This window comes from Medicago truncatula, chromosome 8 (genome assembly GCF_003473485.1).
Source record: "Medicago truncatula cultivar Jemalong A17 chromosome 8, MtrunA17r5.0-ANR, whole genome shotgun sequence".
In the NCBI taxonomy this organism is placed as follows: domain Eukaryota; kingdom Viridiplantae; phylum Streptophyta; class Magnoliopsida; order Fabales; family Fabaceae; genus Medicago; species Medicago truncatula.
The window spans coordinates 37,895,664-37,917,121 of NC_053049.1; the positions used below are offsets into that span (position 1 = coordinate 37,895,664).

Sequence of the window (21,458 nt, forward strand, 5' to 3'; positions counted from 1 at the left end):
TTCACAATTTCATTGACATGTAGTTTTAAACCCTATTATAAAATATGAAACAACCAAAAATAAAATTAAAATATGTGAAAAATTACTAATGACAATAAAACATGGTTATTTAAAAGTTAATTTTATACTCTAAATTATCAAATCAATAGCAAAATATTTAAATTTAATTATCATTGACATTTAAATTATAAAGAAATGAATTGATTTTTTTTAAATGATGGTTCAAAATTATTATATATCATAAAAATATTTGTTTATCTTAAAATGAATTAAAGTGTAATGAATATTTAATTATTAAGGGAGGGGGTTGTAATTCAAGCATCTTATAAGGGAGGGGAGTGTAAATTTTATTTTTCAAGGGAGAGATATGTATATTTTAACATAAGAGGAGAGGGGAGTGTAATTCAAACATCTTTAAGGAGAGATGAGTGTACTTTACTCATACTTTTATGAGGAGACAAATCAAATAAATCATTTAGTATAATTGTGTTTGAAGGATATGGGTTTGAGTATAAAGGAATGAGTTTGATTAAATAATTGTGTTTTTTTTTAAAATAACATTTACTTAATAAAAAATCAGTCAAAATAAATTAAATGAAAAATAGTTATAAAATAATTGTTGTTTTTTTAATCAGTGGGGTCCACTGATGTGGTTCATCCAAATAAAAAAGTATTAAATACTATATGGTTGTGATTCAACTTTTTCAGGAAAGAATTTTCCTTTTCCATACTAAATCCCATCACCAAACAGATCTATCTACTATCCTTCTTTCTCTTTGTTTTTTTGCCTTCCTCTTTCTTTTCGGCCAAACAATACATAAGATACTCATTAACGAAGTCGTTTAATATAAAAATTGTCCAACAGTTTGTTTTTTGGGAACCTGGATTTCCGATTTTCAATCATCTCTCTCTCAGATCTCATCGCACGTTCGTTTTCTCCTTTGCTTTCTCTTTCTCCTTTACAGATCTCTCTCTCTCTCTCTCTCTCTCTCTCTCAACAATTTTATTCTTCCCTTTCCTTTTCAGGTTCCTTTCTTTCTTTCACTACACGCGCGAGCGACACCGCAAAAAGGTAACCCTAATCATGATGTAATTGAGAACGATGGTTGATTATATCAATTCTTGTATGTATAATTTATGTAATTTCTTCACAATTACTCTAATTATAGTGGTAATTTTGTGGATTTTGGTTTTAGTTCTTACATTTGGATGAGATTATTTGAAAAAATGTTTCAATATTGTTTTCGTTTTTGAAATTGCAATTCATTCAATTGTTATGATGATTTAGATTTTGAACCCACCATGCGAAGATGCAATTATTTTTGCCTTATGTTTTATTTAAAATCTCCTCCTTGTTTAAGATTTGTAGGCAATTGAAATTCAAAGTTAGTTTTCATACATTTTTACTGTTTTATATATCGACTTTAGAACCAACCAACTGTGTGAAGATACAATTCTTTTTTACTTTCATGTTCTATGTTAATGCAATGCACATAAACTATTTACTGTATCCATTTGCCTTACGTGCCTTGTATTTATTTATTTATTTTTTCTATTTTCACAGAAGCTGCTGCTATGATGCAATTTGCTAATTGAGACTCTTCTAAACCAATCAAGGCAAGTCTTTCTGGAAATCCCAACAAAGTTTATGCTGATGAAGCTACTTGATTTTGATTCAAGTTTCACAATTTTAGTTTCTTTCTACATATTTCAATTCTTTATTTGATATCTTAAGTTGTAACATTGCTCATGTGTGTGTGACATTTAGTATTTCTGCAAATAGATTTAGCTCAGTTGTTCATAACTTAAGTTGATAAAATGCTCGAGTCGCAATGTGTATGAATGAGAGATGAGGATTTCAACTGTTTGATATTGTTGTCCCCTCGTGACTTCCTTGCTGATTGTTGTTTAGTTACATATATTATGCCTCGAGTCTCTAGCAGGCGGTTTCCAGAAGCAGGGGGCTGTGGTAAGCATACGTGAGGTTAAAGTTGGAAAGAAACTGTACCGTATTAAGAAGTTCTGTGACGGAACAACCAGTTTTCAACGTAGCTTCTGCAGGGGCTTGAAGGCAAATGATGAAAGTGAATGTTAGTTTTCCCAATGCTATAATGGTTATATGACTTTATGTATTGACTTCTCAATTGACTTCTCAACCAACCCTGTGAAGATGGATTGTTTATTTTTTATTTTTTTGCTTTTATGTTTCATGTAAACCCAAGAAAATTGTTAACCGTGGTAGTCAAAATTTATTGCTAGCACTTAAAATCATACAATATAATGATGTTGATCCCTATCAGTGCGTTCCGTGCTTATTGGAATCCTAAATTGCTAGGAGACGGTGGAATCTCCATGCTAGGTGGTGGATTCTGCTACTATTATACGTGTTCTGCTATTTTTGAGTTTTCCTGGTCAGGCGACCTGGTTTCAATTAAAACGACCCTCATATATCCCTCTTTGGAAGCTTTATGTTGTTTTTGTAAAATTTTGGGAGGTTTTATCATGTTTTTGGTGGTTTTTAGTTGTTATTAGGCGTGATTTACTTCTGATTTGCTACGATTTAAGTTGTTATATATATTTCTAAATTTGGTAGGATCTTACACTCCGTGTTACGATCATACGATTAACGATCTTGTGACCCTTCCCCGATCTTACTTAGGATCCCGATCTTACTTAGGATCCCGATCTATGTGTTAACTGTTAACTAATGCACGTAAACTGTTTGATGTATGCAAATAACCTCTTTCTTTATGATTATTAGGCAACTAAATGTCAAAGTTAGTTTTCTCAATGCTGTAATTATTATTAGGCAACTGTATGATTATTAGACAGCCAACCATGTTAAGATGCAATACTCTTTTTTGGTCAAGTAGATGCAATGCTTTTTTTACTTTCATGGGTTATGTAAATCCAAGAGGATCTTGAGTGTTAATTAATGCATGTAAGCTATTTCATATATTCATTTGTTTTAACTCACGTTTTGGTATCTTATTTTGTCCAGCTGTAGACCCTCCTACCAGCAAGCCAGTTGCCATTTTCAATGACCAACACTCCAGGCAAGTTTTTCTGGATGGGACCTTTTTTCTTTTGATTCAAATTTCACAATTTTAGTTTCTTTCTACATATTTGAATTCATTCTTAATTTCTATTTTTACCATCCATTACGGCTCCACACATCAAACAATGAATGTCCCATCAACAGGGATCCAAACTCGATGAAGCATCCGAAAGTGTTTCCTTTAGAAACAAAGGATTAAAGTCTGCATCTTCTTCCTCTTCCTCTTCCTCCTCTTCTTCTTTATCTTCCACAGGTTTCACACTCCTTTCACAGCCGTCACTAGTAGAAACTCCTTTCAACCCCAATATCGGCCGACTCAGTGTTTGAATCTGTAGACATATTAAATAACCAATAAATATCAATTTTTTATGCTTCTCAAAACAAAAGTCAAATGCACCGGAGAATCTGAACAAAACATAATAACAGCTACAAGTCATTGTTTAGATAAACAACTTACTTTGCAACTTATAATAGCACAAACACTTCTCATATAATCTAATTTCATAATAAAATATAAAATAAAGTCATAATTTATAAACTATTTTCATATCATGGAGAGATTATGTAAATAACCTGAAAACAACTTACGAAAATTTCATAAATTCCATGGTTGTTTTCTTCAGCACGTGGCAACTAAACACCAAAACGGTATTGTCGTGTCAGAAAACGTTTTCTGTTCAATACAACGTTAAAATCCACAAACTATGAACCAAAACAATAAATCGAATCTGAAAATTGATGAATGTGCTATACGAGTGCGAAGATGAGAATGAAGTATACCCAAATTGCCCTCGCTCGGAATCAAGCTTGGCTGATCAGAGATGGAAACGGCAAGCTTTCGTATCAGTGTGGAGGCATTGATCCGTAAATATAATATTATCTCATTTTTTTATTTTTTATTTTTTATTTTTATATATTTTCTTTATTCGAAGTTATTGTAATATGATATTGTTATCATTTTCATATGCAGGAAGGTCCATACCGTGTCAATAGTTAGTTACTAATAATTTCAACATTTAGTCCTTGAATGTCTCTTTAACACTTGCTACAAAAGTGTCAATATACCAACATTTGAATTGTGATGTTTAACATATGGCATAAAACAAACTTAGGGCTTTTAAATTGGGTCTCGTTAACGAGGGCCTCTGAAGCACTCTTTAAGGATCCTAATTTTAGTAATTATTCATTTAAGAAGTCAACTATATTACAATTTCAAATCCAATGAACACACAACTTTTCATAAAAAAAAATTACTATTTAAAGTGCTTAAAAAATGGTTTGGAGACACTCGTTAAAATTTTCCTTTTAACAATTTTTTTGTAAAAAAATTAAGTTTTAGAAAATTTTAATTTTCGAAGTTTTTTCTTATATAAAAAATGAAATTTTTCGTAAAAGAACAAGAAAATAACTTTTAAAAAAAAAAAAAAAAGTTCTTGGAAAAAATTGAAAATTATATGTTCAAATTTTTTTAAAAATATTGACAATTTTATTTTCAAATTTGATTTAATTACATAATTTTCCGTTTTTTTCATATTTCAAAAAATTATATTTAAAAAAATATATAATAGGAAAATTTTAATTTTAATTTTTTTTTTAAAATTATTTTCAGATTTTTTATTTTCAAAAAATAATTTTCAAAATTTTAAAAATGTTTTTTTAAAATTTAATATTATGATAAAAGATGCACAGTTAGCAACTGCCACGTGGCTAAAGCCATGCCATTTCAGAATAGTGGGGCCAGAGACCATTTTCAAACAAAAAATATTTTACATGTATTTCAAAGTTTACAGGGCGATTATCACATGTAAGCCACTTAAAAATGATTTGAATCTTAACCATCTTCCATCTTCCTTTAAATGTGAGAGGAAAAAATCAGAAGAAAATTGGATTAGAGTGATACGAAAGCTTGCCGTTTCCATCTCTGATCAACCAAGCTCGATTCCTAGCGGGTGCTATTTAGGTATATTTCATTCTCATCTTCGCACGTGTATAACACATTCATCGATTTTCAGGTTCGATTCATTGCTTTGGTTCATAGTTTGTGGATTTTAACGTTGTATTGAACAGACACGACGGTACCGTTTTGGCGTGTACCCAAGTGCCCACGTGCCGAAGAAAACAACCATGGAAGTTAACCTTGGTAAGTATATAGTAAATTCCAAAACTTTACTACTGATATTGGTTTCTGCAAATTTCTACAATTTAGGTCTTTTATTTATTTATTTTTAGTTGTATTGTTTCATTTGTGTTTTTAATAAAATCACTATTTGATTTTACTAAATCAAATTTTCTATTGTTCATTTTTGAAGTGATTGGATTTGGAAGATGCATGAAAAAGTGATGTTTCTTATTTAGGGTTAGTTTGGATTGATTTATTTGAGTTTTATCTACCAACATTAACTCAAATAAGACGGTGGGAACTTAAGCTTACGTGGTTTAGGCTGGTTTAGGCATGTAGAGAGAAGTCCTGTAAATTCTGTAATAAGGAGGGTAGTCACATTACTAGAGGCATAGGAAGACCTAGAAAAACTTTGAGAAACTATTAAGAATGATCTAGAGATTAACAGGTCGGATAGAAATATGATATTTAATACAACATTATGGCGTTGTTTGATCCATGTATCCGACCTCGCTTAGAGGAATAAGATTTGGTTGTTGCTGATGTGGTTTTGTTGTAGTATAACCACTTGTAAGTTCATAAGTTCTCTCAAACAGTCTCACAAGTGGTTATACTACAACAAAACCACATCAGCAACAACCAAACCTTATTCCTCTAAGCGAGGTCGGCTACATGGATCAAACAACGCCATAATGTTGTATTAAATACCATACTTCTATCCGACCTGTTAATCTCTATATCATTCTTAATAGTTTCTCAAAGTTTTTCTAGGTCTTCCTATGCCTCTAGTAATGTGACTACCCTCCTTACTACATAATTTATAGGTCTTCTCTCTACATGCCTAAACCAGCCTAAATCGCGTCAGCTTGAGTTAATGCCGGTAGATAAAACTCAAATAAGCCAATCCAAACTAACCCTAAATAAGAAACATCACTTTTTCATGCATCTTCCAAATCCAATCACTTTAAAAATGAACAATAGAAAATTTGATTTAGTAAAATCAAATAGTGATTTTATTAAAAACCCAAAAGAAACAATAGTACTAAAAATAAATAAATTAAAGACCTAAATTGTAGAAATTTGCAGAAACCAATATCAATAAGTAGTAAAGTTTTGGAATTTACTATATACTTACCAAGGTTAACTTCCATGGTTGTTTTCTTCGGCACGTGACAACTTGGGTAAACGCCAAAACGGTACCGTCGTGTCTGTTCAATACAACGTTAAAATCCACAAACTATGATCCAAAACAATGAATCGAACCTGAAAATCGATGAATGCGTTATACGCGTGCGAAGATGAGAATGAAATATACCTAAATTGCACCCGCTAGGAATCGAGCTTGGTTGATCAGAGATGGAAACGGCAAGCTTTCGTATCACTATAATTCAATTTTCTTCTGATTTTTTCCTCTCACGTTTAATGGAAGATGGTTAAGATTCAAATCATTTTTAAGTGGCTTACATGTGATAATCGTCCTGTAAACTTTGAAATACATGCAAAATATTTTTTGTTTGAAAATGGTCCCTGCCCCACTATTCAACTGAAATGGCATGGCTTTGGCCACGTGGCAGTTGCTAACTGTGCATCTTTTATCATAATATTAAATTTTAAAAAACATTTTTAAAATTGTTTTTTGAAATTTTATATATTTTTAAAAAATATAATTTTTTGAAATATGAAAAAAATGGAAAATTATGTAATTAAATCAAATTTGAAAATAAAATTGTCAATATTTTTAAAAAAATTTGAACATATAATTTTCAATTTTTTCCAAGAACTTTTTTTTGTTTTTTGAAACGTTATTTTCTTGTTCTTTTACGAAAAATTTCGTTTTTTATATAAGAAAAATCTTCGAAAATTAAAATTTTCTAAAACTTATTTTTTTGACAAAAAAACTGTTAAAAGAGAAATTTTAACGAGTGTCTCCAAACCATTTTTTAAGCACTTTAAATAGGTAAGTTTTTTTATGAAAAGTTGTGTGTTCATTGCATTGGAAATTGTAATATAGTTGACTTCTTAAATGAATAATTACTAAAGTTAGGATCCTTAAAGAGTGCTCGAGAGGCACTCGTTAACGAGACCCAATTTAAAAGCCCTAAGTTTGTTTTATGCCATATGTTAAAACATCACAATTCAAATGTTGGTATATTGACACTTTTGTAGCAAGTGCTAAACAGACATTCAAGACTAAATGTTGAAATTATTAGTAACTAACTTTTGACACGGTATGGACCTTCCTGCATATGAAAATGATAATAATACCATATTACAATAACTTTGAATAAAGAAAATATATAAAAGAAAGAAGAAATGAATAATATTATATTTACGGATCAATGCCTCCACCCTGATACGAAAGCTTGCCGTTTCCTTCTCTTATCAGCCAAGCTCGATTCTGAGCGAGGGCAATTTGGGTATATTTCATTCTCATCTTTGCACGCGTATAACTCATTAATCGATTTTCAGATTCGATTTATTGCTTTGGTTCATAGTTTGTGGATTTTAACGTTGTATTGAACAGAAAACGTTTTCTGACACGACAATTCCGTTTTGGCGTTTCGTTGCCACGTGCTGAAGAAAACAACCATGAAATTTTCGTAAGTTGTTTTCAGGTTATTTCCATAATCTCTCCATGGTATGAAAACAGTTTATAAATTATGACTTTATTTTATCTTTTATTATGAAATTAGATTATATGAGAAGTGTTTGTGCTATTATAAGTTGCAAAGTAAGTTATTTATCTAAACAAGGACCTGTAGCAGTTATTATGCTTTGTTCAGATTCTCCAGTGCATTTGACTTTTGTTTTGAGAAGCATAAAAAATTGATATTTATTGGTTATTTAATATGTCTACAGCTTTAAACATTGAGTCGGCCGATATTGGGGTTGCTGCGAATCAGAATGCAGTTTCTACTAGTGACGGCTGTGAAAGGAGTTTGAAACCTGTGGAAGATAAAGAAGTGGAGGAAGAAGAAGATGCAGACTTTAATTCTTTGTTTCTAAAGGAAACACTGAAATATGCTTCATCGAGTTTGAGTTCTGAAGGTGATGGATTGGATCATAATGTTGTAGATAGTGGGCCATCTATGGATCCGGTGGATTTGACTTTTGTTTTGAGAAACATAAAAAATTGATATTTATTGGTTATTTAATATGTCTACAGATTCAAACACTGAGTCGGCCGAAATTGGGGTTGCTGCGAATCAGAATGCAGTTTCTACTAGTGACGACTGTGAAAGGAGTTTGAAACCTGTGGAAGATAACGAAGAAGAGGAGGAAGAGGAGGAAGAGGATGCAGACTTTAATCCTTTGTTTCTAAAGGAAACACTGTCAGATGCTTCATCGAGTTTGAGTTCTGAAGGTGATAGATTGGATCATAATGTTGTAGATAGTGGGCCATCTATGGATATAGATTTGGAAAAGATAACGGATAATGAGCAAATCTGTAGTGCAGTAGATTCTGAACATGGCGAGGAGGAAATTGTTTTAGAAGCGGCAGGTATGATATCTCAATTGGAGATTGATAAGGAGAAGAAGAATGACTTGATTAGTGGTGCTAGTGATGGTTTTAGGATAGAAGACATTAGCAACACAACGAAACCCCGATGCCCAGTGATAGACATAGATACTGAGGATGCTATTTGTATGCGTACTAGAGCTCGTTATTCGCTTGAAGGTTTCAGTCTTGATGAGCTTGAGACCTTTCTTCAAGAGACCGATGATGAAGATGATGTTCAAAATGTCGATGATGAAGAAGAGTATAAAAAATTTCTAGCAGCTGTATTACAGGGTGGAGAAGGTGACGGTTTTTCATCTCATGAAAATGAAAACCTTGATGATGATGAGGATAATGATGCAGACTTTGAGTTAGAGCTTCAGGAGTTGCTGGACAGTGATGCTGACGAGAATGCAGCGGTAGAAACCCGAAATGAGTGTGATGGTGCTGGACGACGACCAAAGACTAGACAAAATAATCGCCGGAAGAGCTCTTCCCAAAGTGAGAGAAAAACATTTGGACAGGTTAACAGGCCACTGCGGCCCATTTTGCCTTGTTGGCTTAATGGACAAGTTGTTTCAGGGAATGGTTTGATGCCTAAAGCTACTCGCAGCATTCAATCTTCTGCGTCAATAAATGGTCTTGTTAATGGCTTTACTCCCCAACAGATTGGTCAGCTATACAGTTTGATACATGAGCATGTACAACTGCTTATTCAGGTATTTTCGCTGTCGGTTCTTGAGCCTTCACACAAACAGGTAACTTCTCAAGTTCGGAGTATGCTTTTTGAGATGCTTCACAAACGGGATGCAGTATTAGCTTCAACAAGAACACCATATCCTGCTGTTTGCTTTACTCCATCTGTCCCAGGCCAATGCCACACAGGATCTGCTTCTATCCAAGATGCAATGAGTGTGAGGATTCCTCAATACCATCAGACCTCTTCTGAAGGTTTGAATGGGCAAAGAAGTTGTTTTCAAGATGCTGACGGTTCTTTCTGGTTTCCTATTGTAAGAGGCCCTGTGCTATCTATGTTAGATGTTGCTCCTCTTAATTTGCTAAGAGGATATGTAAATGACATTAGTTCTGGTAGGTGCTATTATTTACTTAAAAGTTTTTTTCATGCCTTTCCATTCTATACTGGTTCATAATATTGACTTTTATGGTTTACTTACTCAAGCATTGATTTGAAATTCCTTTTACAGCTGCCCGCGAGTTTCGAAAGCGATTCATTGAATCTGGTTTTGATCAAGTTATTGAAAAGGAACCTCTATTTCCTTTTTCTTCATCTGTTGTTGGAGCCAATAGTACAGTCTCATCTTCACCTGATAAAAAACAACCTAAGAAAACATTGGCTGGCATGCTTGTTGAAAGTTCCAAAAAGCAGTCGATTGCTTTGGTGCCAAAGGAAGTTGCGAGCAAAACTCAAAGATTTTTGGCCTTTTTTAATCCAGCATTATTCCCACACAAGCCACCCCTGGCAGCATCTGTAAATAGGACACTTTTCACTGATTCAGAGGACGAGTAAGTTGCATTCCTCCTCTTTGCGCTAGTCAACTATATTAAATGATTTACTGTGAAAAAGCTAGATCTTGATTCTCTTTACTTTGTATTACTTGAATATTCTTTTCTCACTCAATAATGCAAAGGTTTGTACAAATATTTGTATACATGAGAGATGTAATCTAGCTAGGAATGTAATCCTGTCATGATTTTAACTAACAAATCTTATAATAATCAACATCAATTTCTCAGCACTTCCCCTCAACTTCATACCCCCTAAAATCTTATCAAAACACGTTTTCATACCCTCAAAATGGAAGGTATGAAAATGTTTTTTTTACTGGTAAGAAGTGGGTCGAGTTCTTTTAGACACTAATGTTGGAGCTTTCGCTTCCACCTATCAAGGCTTAGGTGAAATAAATGCAAGATTGGTTTTTATTCTCTTATAAGTTCCCCTTTTCAACCATGCTGCCAGTAATATCGCGGTCAACATTTTCTGTCGTGCAAAATCTACTTTTGTTCTACCGTTACACCGTATGACCACTTAATAAAAGCATTGTTTGTCTTCATTTTCTGCATTTTTATCTATTACAATTGTATTCCCATTGTTCAACACAAGCTCGCGGTGTTTACTAAGACCTATATATTTTATTGCAGATTACTAGCCTTAGGGATATTGGAATATAATACAGATTGGGAAGCAATTAAACAAAGATTTCTCCCCAGCAAGTCTACGCATCAGGTGACTATTATTGTTGACTAAATTTTATGACAACTTCTTTGAATGTGATACAATGGATGGAATCTTTTCTTGCATATAAATGTATGTTATTTTTTGTTGTATGCTTCTTTGAGGTTTTTTCTCTAATTTGTGAGTATTCTCATGTTTAGAGACTAATGTATGGCTCAATCGCATTCGTTATTTATGTTATTATGCAAAATTTTAATATAACAAGTATTTCAAAACTTCCAGCGGTCACTGGAATAATGAATATGCTGGTTCCTTGATACACTAATTCAACCATATTTAAATTAGTGATATTTAATGTATGTATTTTGAATATTTTATGTTCTATAACATTAATTTTAAGTAATAAGGAAACATAAATATTATAAGAAATCAAGTTAGATAGAAAATGCAAATTAACATAAAATGCCCATCTTATATGTTTTGTAAGTAACATTAAAACTCAATAAGAGGCTAAATAATGATAATTCGCACATCAACCTCATATGTGAGCCTTTGTAACTTGGCATCAGGCTTGTACTGATTTTTTTTTTTGGCTGATTTTTTTTACAAAAAAGGTTAAAATATACAACTTTTAAAAAAATAAATAAAATATAACAACTGCTTCTTCGTCGTAGGTTTTCCACTGGTTCCTATCAATTTAGTGATTAACCGGATTTTAGGTTGTACAAACCAGACCCCATACAAATAGTATTCACTAATTTCCAATCAAATCAGCTTATCTGGTCTCGTTTTTTAAAATATGTTTGAAATGGCTAAATGGGTTGCATGAGTTATTGGTTACTTGAATTAAACTTTTTGTGTCGTACTTGGATGGCTATACTCTAATAAAAGGCAGGGTAGACTTACATTTGTTGCTCAATTCCATTTGCTGTCATCTATTTTTTACATGATTCGGCTGCCTAGTGGTGAGATTCCTTTAAAACTTAGCAACATATACACTGCCTGAACACCCTCCCCCAAAAGTAAAAATGTAAAGAAAGAGCAAAAGTAAACGAGTTAATATGCAACAAGTTTCTTGGCTCTAGGATATTCATTAGTAAATAGTAAGCGACTGTGCTTACAGATTTGGAAAGTTGGTTTTAATTATTGTCTTATATGGGTATAATATACTATGTTTTATTCATTGATTGGCCAACACTTTTTTAGTTGTGCAAATAATTGTCCTATATACTAGATTTTGAATTAAAATAAAATGTTTAGTTGAATAATTAGTTTAGCAATTTCATTTTGGTGGTCAATTTTGTTGCTTATCTAATATGGCACTGAATGGTCTGGTTACAGATTTTTGTCAGACAGAAAAATCGTTGCTCTTCAAAGTCATCAGAGAACCCAATAAAGGTAAACACACATGCTTAATCCATATATAATCAAATACAAGCTGTTTCTGACCAGTTAAATCTTTACTATCTCTGTTTCATCATCAATGGTAAAGCAATAATTTCCTTTGGAAGAGACTGCATATCCATTTCTTAGCAATTGTGCAAGACTAAGAAGATTTAGATATATTTTTTGCTATGTAAAGAACATCAGTGGCAATTTTCACAACATTCATATTTTTACAGCAATTGTCCCATTTTGCTTGTTCAAATTCACCATTTCCAAGCTTAACTTTTGGTTGAGCTGATCTGTCCGTGGATGTAAAAATTACAAATCATTATCAATTATATTTCACCATAATCATATTCTTATTCTTCTTCTTTTATCTAAAACCCCATGCCTTCACAGTTTTCACCATTAAACATTGAAATTGCAACTGGATAAATGCTCAAAGTAGACATATTTGCACCACAACTTCCTAAAAAATAAATCGCTCAACCTCAGTGTATTTAGCCCTAAAAGAAATAAGAACATTGCTTCATAGCCATAGAAGTTTGGCTTTTTTGCACCAATTCTGGGTCATAAGGGGAGCCTAAAATATTTGGTAGATTCTCTCGTGTTGGGCTAAGAGTGTCCATACAAATGGTTTTGACAAGACGTGCCACCAGACTTCCACATTGCCAAGGAGAATTTCGATACAAGGAGTGAATCACCTTTATTTATCATCGACTCTAGTACCACTGTTCAAAATAAAATTGAAATAGTGGGAGATTAATTTTTTTTTTTTTAAAAAACTCAGTATCCGATCCAAGGACTGACTAATCCAAGGGGCCCAATCCCACCGCCCACTTGCGGGGGGCCTGTTCTAAGCCAGAGCAAAGCTCTGTATGGACTTGCCCACCGGCATTAGCACCAGAGGGAATCGAACCTGAGACCTTGAGAGGAGCACACTCCAAGATCCCAAGCCAACCACTAGGCCAACCCCAAATGGGTGTGGGAGATTAAACTTGAAGAAGGAAATTGCAATTTATTTCATAGAAGAGAATTACTGAGTATAAGCTACAATCAACGTGAACTTCTTTGAAAATCTGAACTGCCATCAAATTTTTTAGCTAACTGAAAACAGATAAAAATGCACGGACAAAGTCAATCATGTTAACACCTAGACCAAGATCCAAAACCAACCAACCACTAGGCCAACCCCAAATGGGTGTGGGAGATTAAACTTGAAGAAGGAAATTGCAATTTATTTCATAGAAGAGAATTACTGAGTATAAGCTACAATCAACGTGAAATTCTTTGAAAATCTGAACTGCCATCAAATTTTTTAGCTAACTGAAAACAGATATGCATGGACAAAGTCAATCATGTTAACACCTAGACCAAGATCCAAAACCAACTTGCTTCAGAAAAGAAATTTATGGTTAAATACTTCAAATCTGTATCACTCAAATGATGTATTTATCATCATGGATAGAGAAACACAAATTGGAATTCCAGTTGGCTGAATAGCAAATTGAATTTTTGCTCATTCATATTATTATATGATTGATCATTTTAAGTATTATCAACAGTTAAAGCCAAAATAGAGCATCATGTACCCAAAGTATATACATCTGAACTCAACTAATTTGAGATTCGAGTCACATAGGCTTGTCCTTCAATGTTTTTTATTTAAAAAGAACTTGTAGATAAAACGAACTACAGAACTGAATATAAGATTTAATTAAATATAAGATTTAATTAATTGATTCTTTACACTATTTACCTGATTTTTTCTCCATACAGGCAGTTCGAAGAATGAAAACCTCACCATTGACTGAAGAGGAGATAGCATGCATTGATGAGGTAATTTATTCTAGAGCAATTTGGATTTGAAAATTTTCTGGTAAATCGCACATAAGTTTGCTAATGCGTGACAAAAAATTAACAGGGACTTAAGCATTATAAATCTGATTGGATGTCAGTATGGCAATATATTGTTCCACACAGAGATCCATTCTTGCTTCCACGCCAATGGCGAGTTGCTCTTGGGACTCAAAAGTCTTACAAGGTAGCTGAAGGAAAAAAGGAGAAGCGGAGATTGTACGAGTCTGGAAGAAGAAAGTCGAAAGCTACTGAGACAGAATGTGGGCAACCTAGGTCTGATAAAGAGGTTTGTTGCTGTCTGAAGCTAAGAAACCTGCGTTTGAATTTACCTCTCAGGTTCTACCTGTATATGAAATGTCAGTATAGTCATCTTAAATGTAGTTTTTGTTAACTGCCAGAATGGCTTAGGACAAATAACATACAAATGCACAATATATTAATGGTTGTGATTAATTGATTACAATTGTTATGGTGAGGGTTTTGTACTCCTTCTTGTAAGTCTGATGGGAATACCGGTGTTGCTTAATTCTTCCATTATCTCTGTATCTATCAGCCCTTCGACACCTTCCCATACCACAATTCAATTTCAATCTTTAATTTTTTTTTAGATCGAGTCTCATTCACAATTCTCAACTCAGAAAATACTGATCCCCCATGTAGCTTTCATGGAATTGGAATTCATGGGTTTCCTCCTTTTCAATTGATTAATGAATGGCAGACAACAACATATATGAGAAAAAACAAATCTTGCTGATCTTCCTAAGTAGAAAAGGTAAAACGCAAAAAGCAAATAAGGTGAATTGTCGTCCATAGAAAATAAGCGATGTCTATGTGTATTGATGTCAGACTTGAAAGAAGGAGTACAAAACCCTCACCATAACAATTATTATCAATTAATCACAACCATTAATTACCATTCAAATGAAGGGCCATGATTTGGAGTAACTCTTTAGACTTACTCTTGGAGTCAATGGATCCCTTCTCTCTCTCTCTCTCTCTATATATATATATATATATATATATATATATATATATACACATGTTCACATTTGCACTGGCTAGTTCATCGATCATTGCAGTGGACAATGAACCTATGGCTTAGTCTGAGTGCATAGGTCATATGGGCTTTTATATTTGTTTTTAAGGATTGGAATTATCAGATTTTGGATTTACTGTTGTGAGCTTTCTTTGGAACTTAATGCAGGATTGTGAGGCCGAAATTGCAGATGGTATGGATCATTCAGATGTTCCTTATGTCCACCAGGCATTTCTGGCAGATTGGAGACCAGACATGTCTACTCTTAATCATTCAGAACACATTTCCTCGGCATCTGCAGAAGTAAATCTTGGCCATGATTCAATTTCACAAGATAGTCAGCTTTATAGAGGAATTAACAACTATGGTTTAAGTGGAAATGTTCAACATCAGAATGGTAATCAGCCCGCATTTCCATCCATATACAAGCTCCCCCTGCCTTTTCACTCTACATCTGATTTTAGGAGTGGCATGAAAGGTGCTCCCAGTGCAACTATTCCTAAAAACCCATTTTTGGGTGTGACCTCTAGCTCCAAGTACTGTTCTCGGCCATATCGGTCTCGGAGGCCAAATAGCGCTCACTTAGTAAAATTAGCACCGGGCTTGCCTCCTGTAAATCTTCCTCCATCTGTTCGTGTAGTTTCTCAGACTGCCTTTAAAGCTTTCGAGACTGGAACATCAAAAATTCATCCTTGTCGAGATGGTGTTAATGATGTTAGAAAGGATAATTCTGCGTCTCAAATTCCTCATGGTGAGAAAATTGGAATTGATCATCGTGCTAAACGTGCAAGACCTATGCCAAAAGACAGTGGGGTACATTCTCAATTAGAAAGTTCTGAAACTGCTGAAGGCAGATCTACTGTGGCAGAGAAATCCACTTACGCTGATCTCCAAATGCATCCTCTTCTGTTCCAGGTCACTGAAGTGGGTAACACACCTTATTATCCATTTAAATTTAACTCTGATCCTTCTAGTTCCTTCAGCTTCTTCTCAGGAAGACAGCCGCAATTAAATCTGAGTCTGTTCAGTAGTTCACAGCAACAAGGGCACGTTGATAGTGCTAACAAGTCATTGCAGTCAAAGAATTCCTCATTAAGGTTAGGAGGCATTGATTTTCACCCACTTCTGCAGAAATCTAATAATACACAGGCGCCAACTAGTTCGGATGCTATTCAGGCCGAGCCACTTGTTAATAGTGGTGTGCCTGATACAACTAATATATCTTCTGGTCTTTATGACAAATCCAATGAACTTGACTTGGAGATTCATCTAAGTTCTGTATCAGAAAGTGAGAAATCTATGAAAAGTAGACAGCTAAAGGAACACGTTCCTATAGAGTCTCAGCAAATCATAGCTAGTAGTGCAACAGAAATGAATGCTCCATATTGTCAGCAGGGTGGTAGAATTCCTTCACCGAGCGGCTGTAAACTTGCTTCAAGTGCCCCTTTAGTCGTTCCTGATGATAACATTACCAGATATGATGATGTTGGTAACCAGTCTCATCCTGAGATAGTGATGGAGCAAGAAGAGTTGAGCGATTCCGAGGAAGATATTGAAGAACATGTTGAGTTTGAGTGTGAGGAGATGGCTGATTCTGAGGGAGAGGATGGTTCAGGATGTGAACAAGCTTCTGAGGTTCTAAACAAGGTAGGTTCTTTATTTTTTTTGCAGTTAGTTTTAGATTTTGTGTCTTTGTGTGTGCTATATATGTTACAAATTTCAATATTGAGGAGAAATACATTCTTACAAATTTCAATAATGTGGAGAAATAACAAATCTTCTGTTATACAATACAGTTTTTTTTTTTTTTAACTTGAATCTTCTCTTATTTACTCCCTCCGTCCCTATATATAAGACCCTTTTGCCAAAATCACGGGAATTAAGATAGTGGATATTTGTATTAAAGTTGTTTGTAATCACTATTGTTTTTACAATTTTATCCTTTAAGAAAGAAGGTTAGTTTATGTTTTCAATATGTTATTTATTGTTGATTGAAGAAAAAGATGTATAATAAATAGGGGCATGTATGTAAAGAAATAATTAATGTGGTTGGAAATAACAAAGGGGTCTTATAAAAAGGGACAAAAAAAATTCTCAAAAGGGTCTTATAATTAGGGACGGAGGGAGTAGTTTTTATGCTGAACCATGAACTTTTAATTTTCATTCGGTTTTCAGCATATACTTTACTATTTGGTCCTCTCTGCTTACCATAAAAACTTTACTTTCTTGTCTTGAGTTTAATTATGTAACATGAAAATTCGCAAGTACACTTTTTGTTTGAGCCTTGCAATGAGATGGCATACATCTATATTGAGACTGCCCTGTCCATGTCTTTCCAAGTTTGACTCTGTTATTTGTTTGTCCTGTACGCATGCTACATTGGATGGTAATTAATATATCAGTTTGTCAATGCCAGCATGATAATTCTTTACTTTAGCAGACAAATTTGAATTCATGTTATTCTTGTGAGGTTCTCAGCTCTTCCATGCCATGTTTAAACTCAAAAGGCCCACATATAATTCATTTGTTATACATGTAAATCCAGCTTCCTTTATGCAAAGTTGCAAATTTTCTAATTTCAACTTTTGCTCCATGCTTTAATTCATATGTTTTTCATCAATCTATTAACTATTTGTTTCTGTTGCTTCTGGTTCATGACCATCTGCTGCCAACCTTATTCTGTTGAATAACCTTTATGCTGGGTGATGGTTGTTCATTTTTCTTTGCTTTATAGTCGTGTACCATTCAGCACCTCATTCTTCTTTGGTGCTGGTTCGTATTCTTAGTTTTAAAAATATTTTTTTTTCTTCCCTTATAACCTTGATTTTAATTTTGTTTTAGTTTGAGTGTGAGGAGATGTCTGATTCTGAAGAAGAGGATGGTTCAGGCTGCGAACAAGCTCCTGATGTTCCAAATGAGGTAGTTGCCTTATCTTTTTCACTAAGTTTTGTTTTAATCGTTTGTGTCTGTGTGTGTATATTACAAACTTAATATTGAGGGAAACATTTTACAAATTTCAATAATCGTAAGAGATAGTATATTTTTTCTCTTATATAGATATAGATTTTCTTATGTTTTCTTCAACATAAATCTTCCAAATGCAAAACTGAATATTTTTGTAAACCAAATTTTATGTTGAGCCACCGATTATTAATTTTCAATGTAGGTTTTCATCAGATGTTTAATGATGTGTTGCGTTTCTTACTCCTTACTATCACTTCTTTGTAATGATTTTTGTGTTAGGATAAAGAAAATATCTTGATGTTATGTCAGTATAGATGTTTGCTAAATGGTGGAGCTCAGTTTTTTGTTTTCTATTTATTTTTTATTTGCTAGACAATGCATTATTTTCTTGTAACAAGCTTAGTAAACCTTAGCTTGAGGGAGAGTATTAGAATAACAACAACAACCAAACATTATCCCACTAAGTGGGGTCGGCTACACGGATCAAATGACGCCATAATATTCTATCATATATCATATTTCTATCCAACTCATTAATCTTTAGATCTTTCTTAATAGTTTCTCTTTATAGTTTTTTTAGTTCTATAAGAAAATAAAATATCTTTTAATATATTGATATTATCTATTTTGAGACCGCCATTTACACATCTTTCCACGTTTGACTGTGTTATTTGTTTGTCCCTTGTGAGCTGTGACTCCTTAATTGGGTGGTAATTAGTATATAAGTCAGTCAGTGGCAACAACATAATAATTCTTTACTTGAGCAGGACATTTGAAAATAATGTTATCCTTATTAGGTTCTCAGCTTTAAATTCTGATCCATGCTTAGACTAGAAAATGCCCAGATAATTAAGTTTTTGCACTTACACATGTAAGTACACCTTCCTTAGAAAAATCTTTCTAGTTTCGACTTTTGCCTCATGCTTTAATAGATATCTTATTCTGTTGACTAAACTTTATGCTAGGTGGTGGTTGTGGTTATTTCTCTCTGTTTATAATCTTGAACCATTTAACTCCCACATTGGAGGTCCTTTAAGTTATTTAATTTTAACAAATTGGTTCTTTAAATTTTTTTCGTACCACTTAGGTCATTAATTAAAGGACCTAAGTGGTACGAAAAAAACTTAAAGACCAATTCGTTACAATTAACTAACTTAAAGACTTCTGGTATAATTTAGCCTTTTCTTTTTATGCTAGTTTATACTCTTGAGCAGTTTTTCAAAATATATTTCCTTCCATTATAACCTTCCTTTTAACTTTATTTTGTTAGGAGGTCCCAAGAGCCAATTCTGATATTCAACTTGATTCTTGTCTCCCTACAACTGATGCTATGCCAAATATGACTTTGATTAGTAAGGAAATGGATGACAAAAGTAATTCGTCGTGGCTAAGTTTAGACTTATGTTTAGACTTAAGTTTAGACTCAAGTAGATTCAAAAATCTTGTACCATCAAAGGCTATGCTTCAGCAGGTAACAACTGGTGAAGATTCTGCGTCCAAAAACTTCTCAATTGGTAAAGCAGTCATGGGGGAGGGACATTCCGAAGACATTGTACAATCGCCAAGCATAGGTCCTCGTGTGTGTAGACCACGAAAACCCAGGAAGCGTCGCAGCGAATTGAATACAAATAAATGATTGACCGTTGAAAAAATCAAACCATGATGGTAATGGTGAAGATAGCTTATTGATATTTTCTGGCAAGTCGTGTGCAAATTGGATTCAATGTTATTGAGTTCAGGACATGGTGGTAGTGTTCAAGACTTTTGATTGATGCACCATACTACCATCTAAATTCTGAGCTAACTGGACTTTGGACTTTTTGTTGTTGCTGCTGATGTTGTTGTTCGTCGTCGTCGTATTCGCCATCATCTAATATTATTGCAATTGTTGGATGGCAGTTAGTCAGAAGAGCTCAAGAAGCTGTTGTTAATGGCAGATCTTTCTCACATACACTAGTTGAAGTCCTTTACAGCATCAATGAACAGCTTCAAACCGACGATATCGAAGCTCCTCTAACTAAGCTTAGACCAGTGAAAAAAGTTGCTCTTGTTGTTTGCACTGGTGATAGAGGTCTCTGTGGTGGATTCAACAATGCAATATTGAAAAAAGCTGAAAATAGGATTGCTGAGTTGAAAGGTCTTGGACTTGATTACACTATTATCAGTGTTGGTAGAAAGGGTAACTCTTATTTCCTTCGTAGACCTTATATACCTGTTGATAGGTTTCTTGAAGGTGGAAACCTTCCTACTGCTAAATTTGCAGTTTGCTTCCACTGTCACCAAAAGGTGAAATCTGTGATATTAATGGAAACTGTGTTGATGCTGCCGAGGATGAGCTTTTCAGGTTAACAACAAAAGAAGGAAAGTTAACTGTTGAAAGAGATGCTGTTAGGTCTAAGACGATTGATTTTTCGCCGATTTTGCAGTTTGAGCAGGATCCTGTTCAGATTCTTGATGCACTTTTGCCACTTTATTTGAACAGTCAAATCTTGAGGGCTTTGCAGGAATCACTTGCTAGTGAATTAGCTGCTAGAATGAGTGCTATGAGTGGTGCTTGTGATAATGCTATTGAGTTGAAGAAGAATTTGTCAAGGGTTTATAATAGACAACGTCAAGCTAAGATCACTGGTGAAATCCTGGAAATTGTTGCTGGTGCTGATGCCTTGGTATAGAGTGTATTTATATGGTATATTCTCTCATCCATGGTTGGATTCCTTTGTAGGTATAATGGATATTGCCCTTTTCATTCTATATATAATATGCTTATGCTTGTATAAGACTGTTATGCTATGCATGCAATTGTTACAATTTTATTGTCTTTTCCTAATATGCAAACTTTGTGCACTAGGAAAACTGCAATTTAATTTGAAGTGGACTCACTCTTTGTTCAGGTTTTTTCCCTTCTGAGTTATATATAAATGTAATAACATATCTGTATAAATAATATTCAAAGAGTTCTCTGTGTTAATTTGTTCTATATGGGCATGGTTGTAGTCTGATATTCTTATAGTGAAATTTCACTTACTATTTTCTATGAATGAGTCACAAATTTGTTGTCTGCAATATGGTAATTTTGATTTGATACTTCGACAAATGTTGATTTTTGTCTCTATAATGACTCTTAAAGATATTCATGTATCTAAGTAATTAGATATAATAATTGCATAATTCCTGTCTTATGGAGTAACACATACCAGTACGTAGTAATTAGTAAGCAAGTAGTTGAGGGTATTCTGTTAACGTTGTTTCCTTGAAATCAAGTTATATGAGCAGATGAAAAAGTTGTTGAGCAATCCTTTGATTGATCCAAATATTTGTTATGATCCAAATATTTATTATGAT

The 21,458-nt window shown here is 33.7% G+C and overlaps 1 protein-coding gene and 1 pseudogene across 5 annotated transcripts; both read left to right on the top strand.

The window, feature by feature from the left end:
* The first annotated feature begins 765 nt into the window (after positions 1–765).
* Positions 766–19,955, top strand: LOC25486158 (uncharacterized). Of its 5 annotated transcripts, XM_039828739.1 has the most exons (14): positions 766–927; positions 1,027–1,072; positions 1,565–1,617; positions 3,002–3,056; positions 8,037–8,225; positions 8,344–9,765; positions 9,882–10,200; positions 10,837–10,921; positions 12,212–12,268; positions 14,036–14,095; positions 14,181–14,402; positions 15,321–16,799; positions 17,994–18,071; positions 19,387–19,955. In XM_039828739.1, the coding sequence occupies exons 4-14, from the start codon at positions 3,041–3,043 to the stop codon at positions 19,750–19,752; spliced, it is 4,293 nt and encodes a 1,430-aa protein (XP_039684673.1). In that variant the 5' UTR covers positions 766–927; positions 1,027–1,072; positions 1,565–1,617; positions 3,002–3,040; the 3' UTR covers positions 19,753–19,955. The 5 variants fall into 5 exon arrangements, with proteins under 5 accessions (XP_039684673.1, XP_039684675.1, XP_039684674.1 ...); XM_039828741.1 differs by lacking the exon at positions 8,037–8,225 and having other exon boundaries at positions 768–927; XM_039828740.1 differs by lacking the exons at positions 766–927; positions 1,027–1,072; positions 1,565–1,617 and adding an exon at positions 1,633–2,090.
* Positions 19,953–21,093, top strand: LOC112419505 (ATP synthase gamma chain, chloroplastic-like; annotated as a pseudogene).
* The last annotated feature ends 365 nt before the right edge of the window (positions 21,094–21,458 follow it).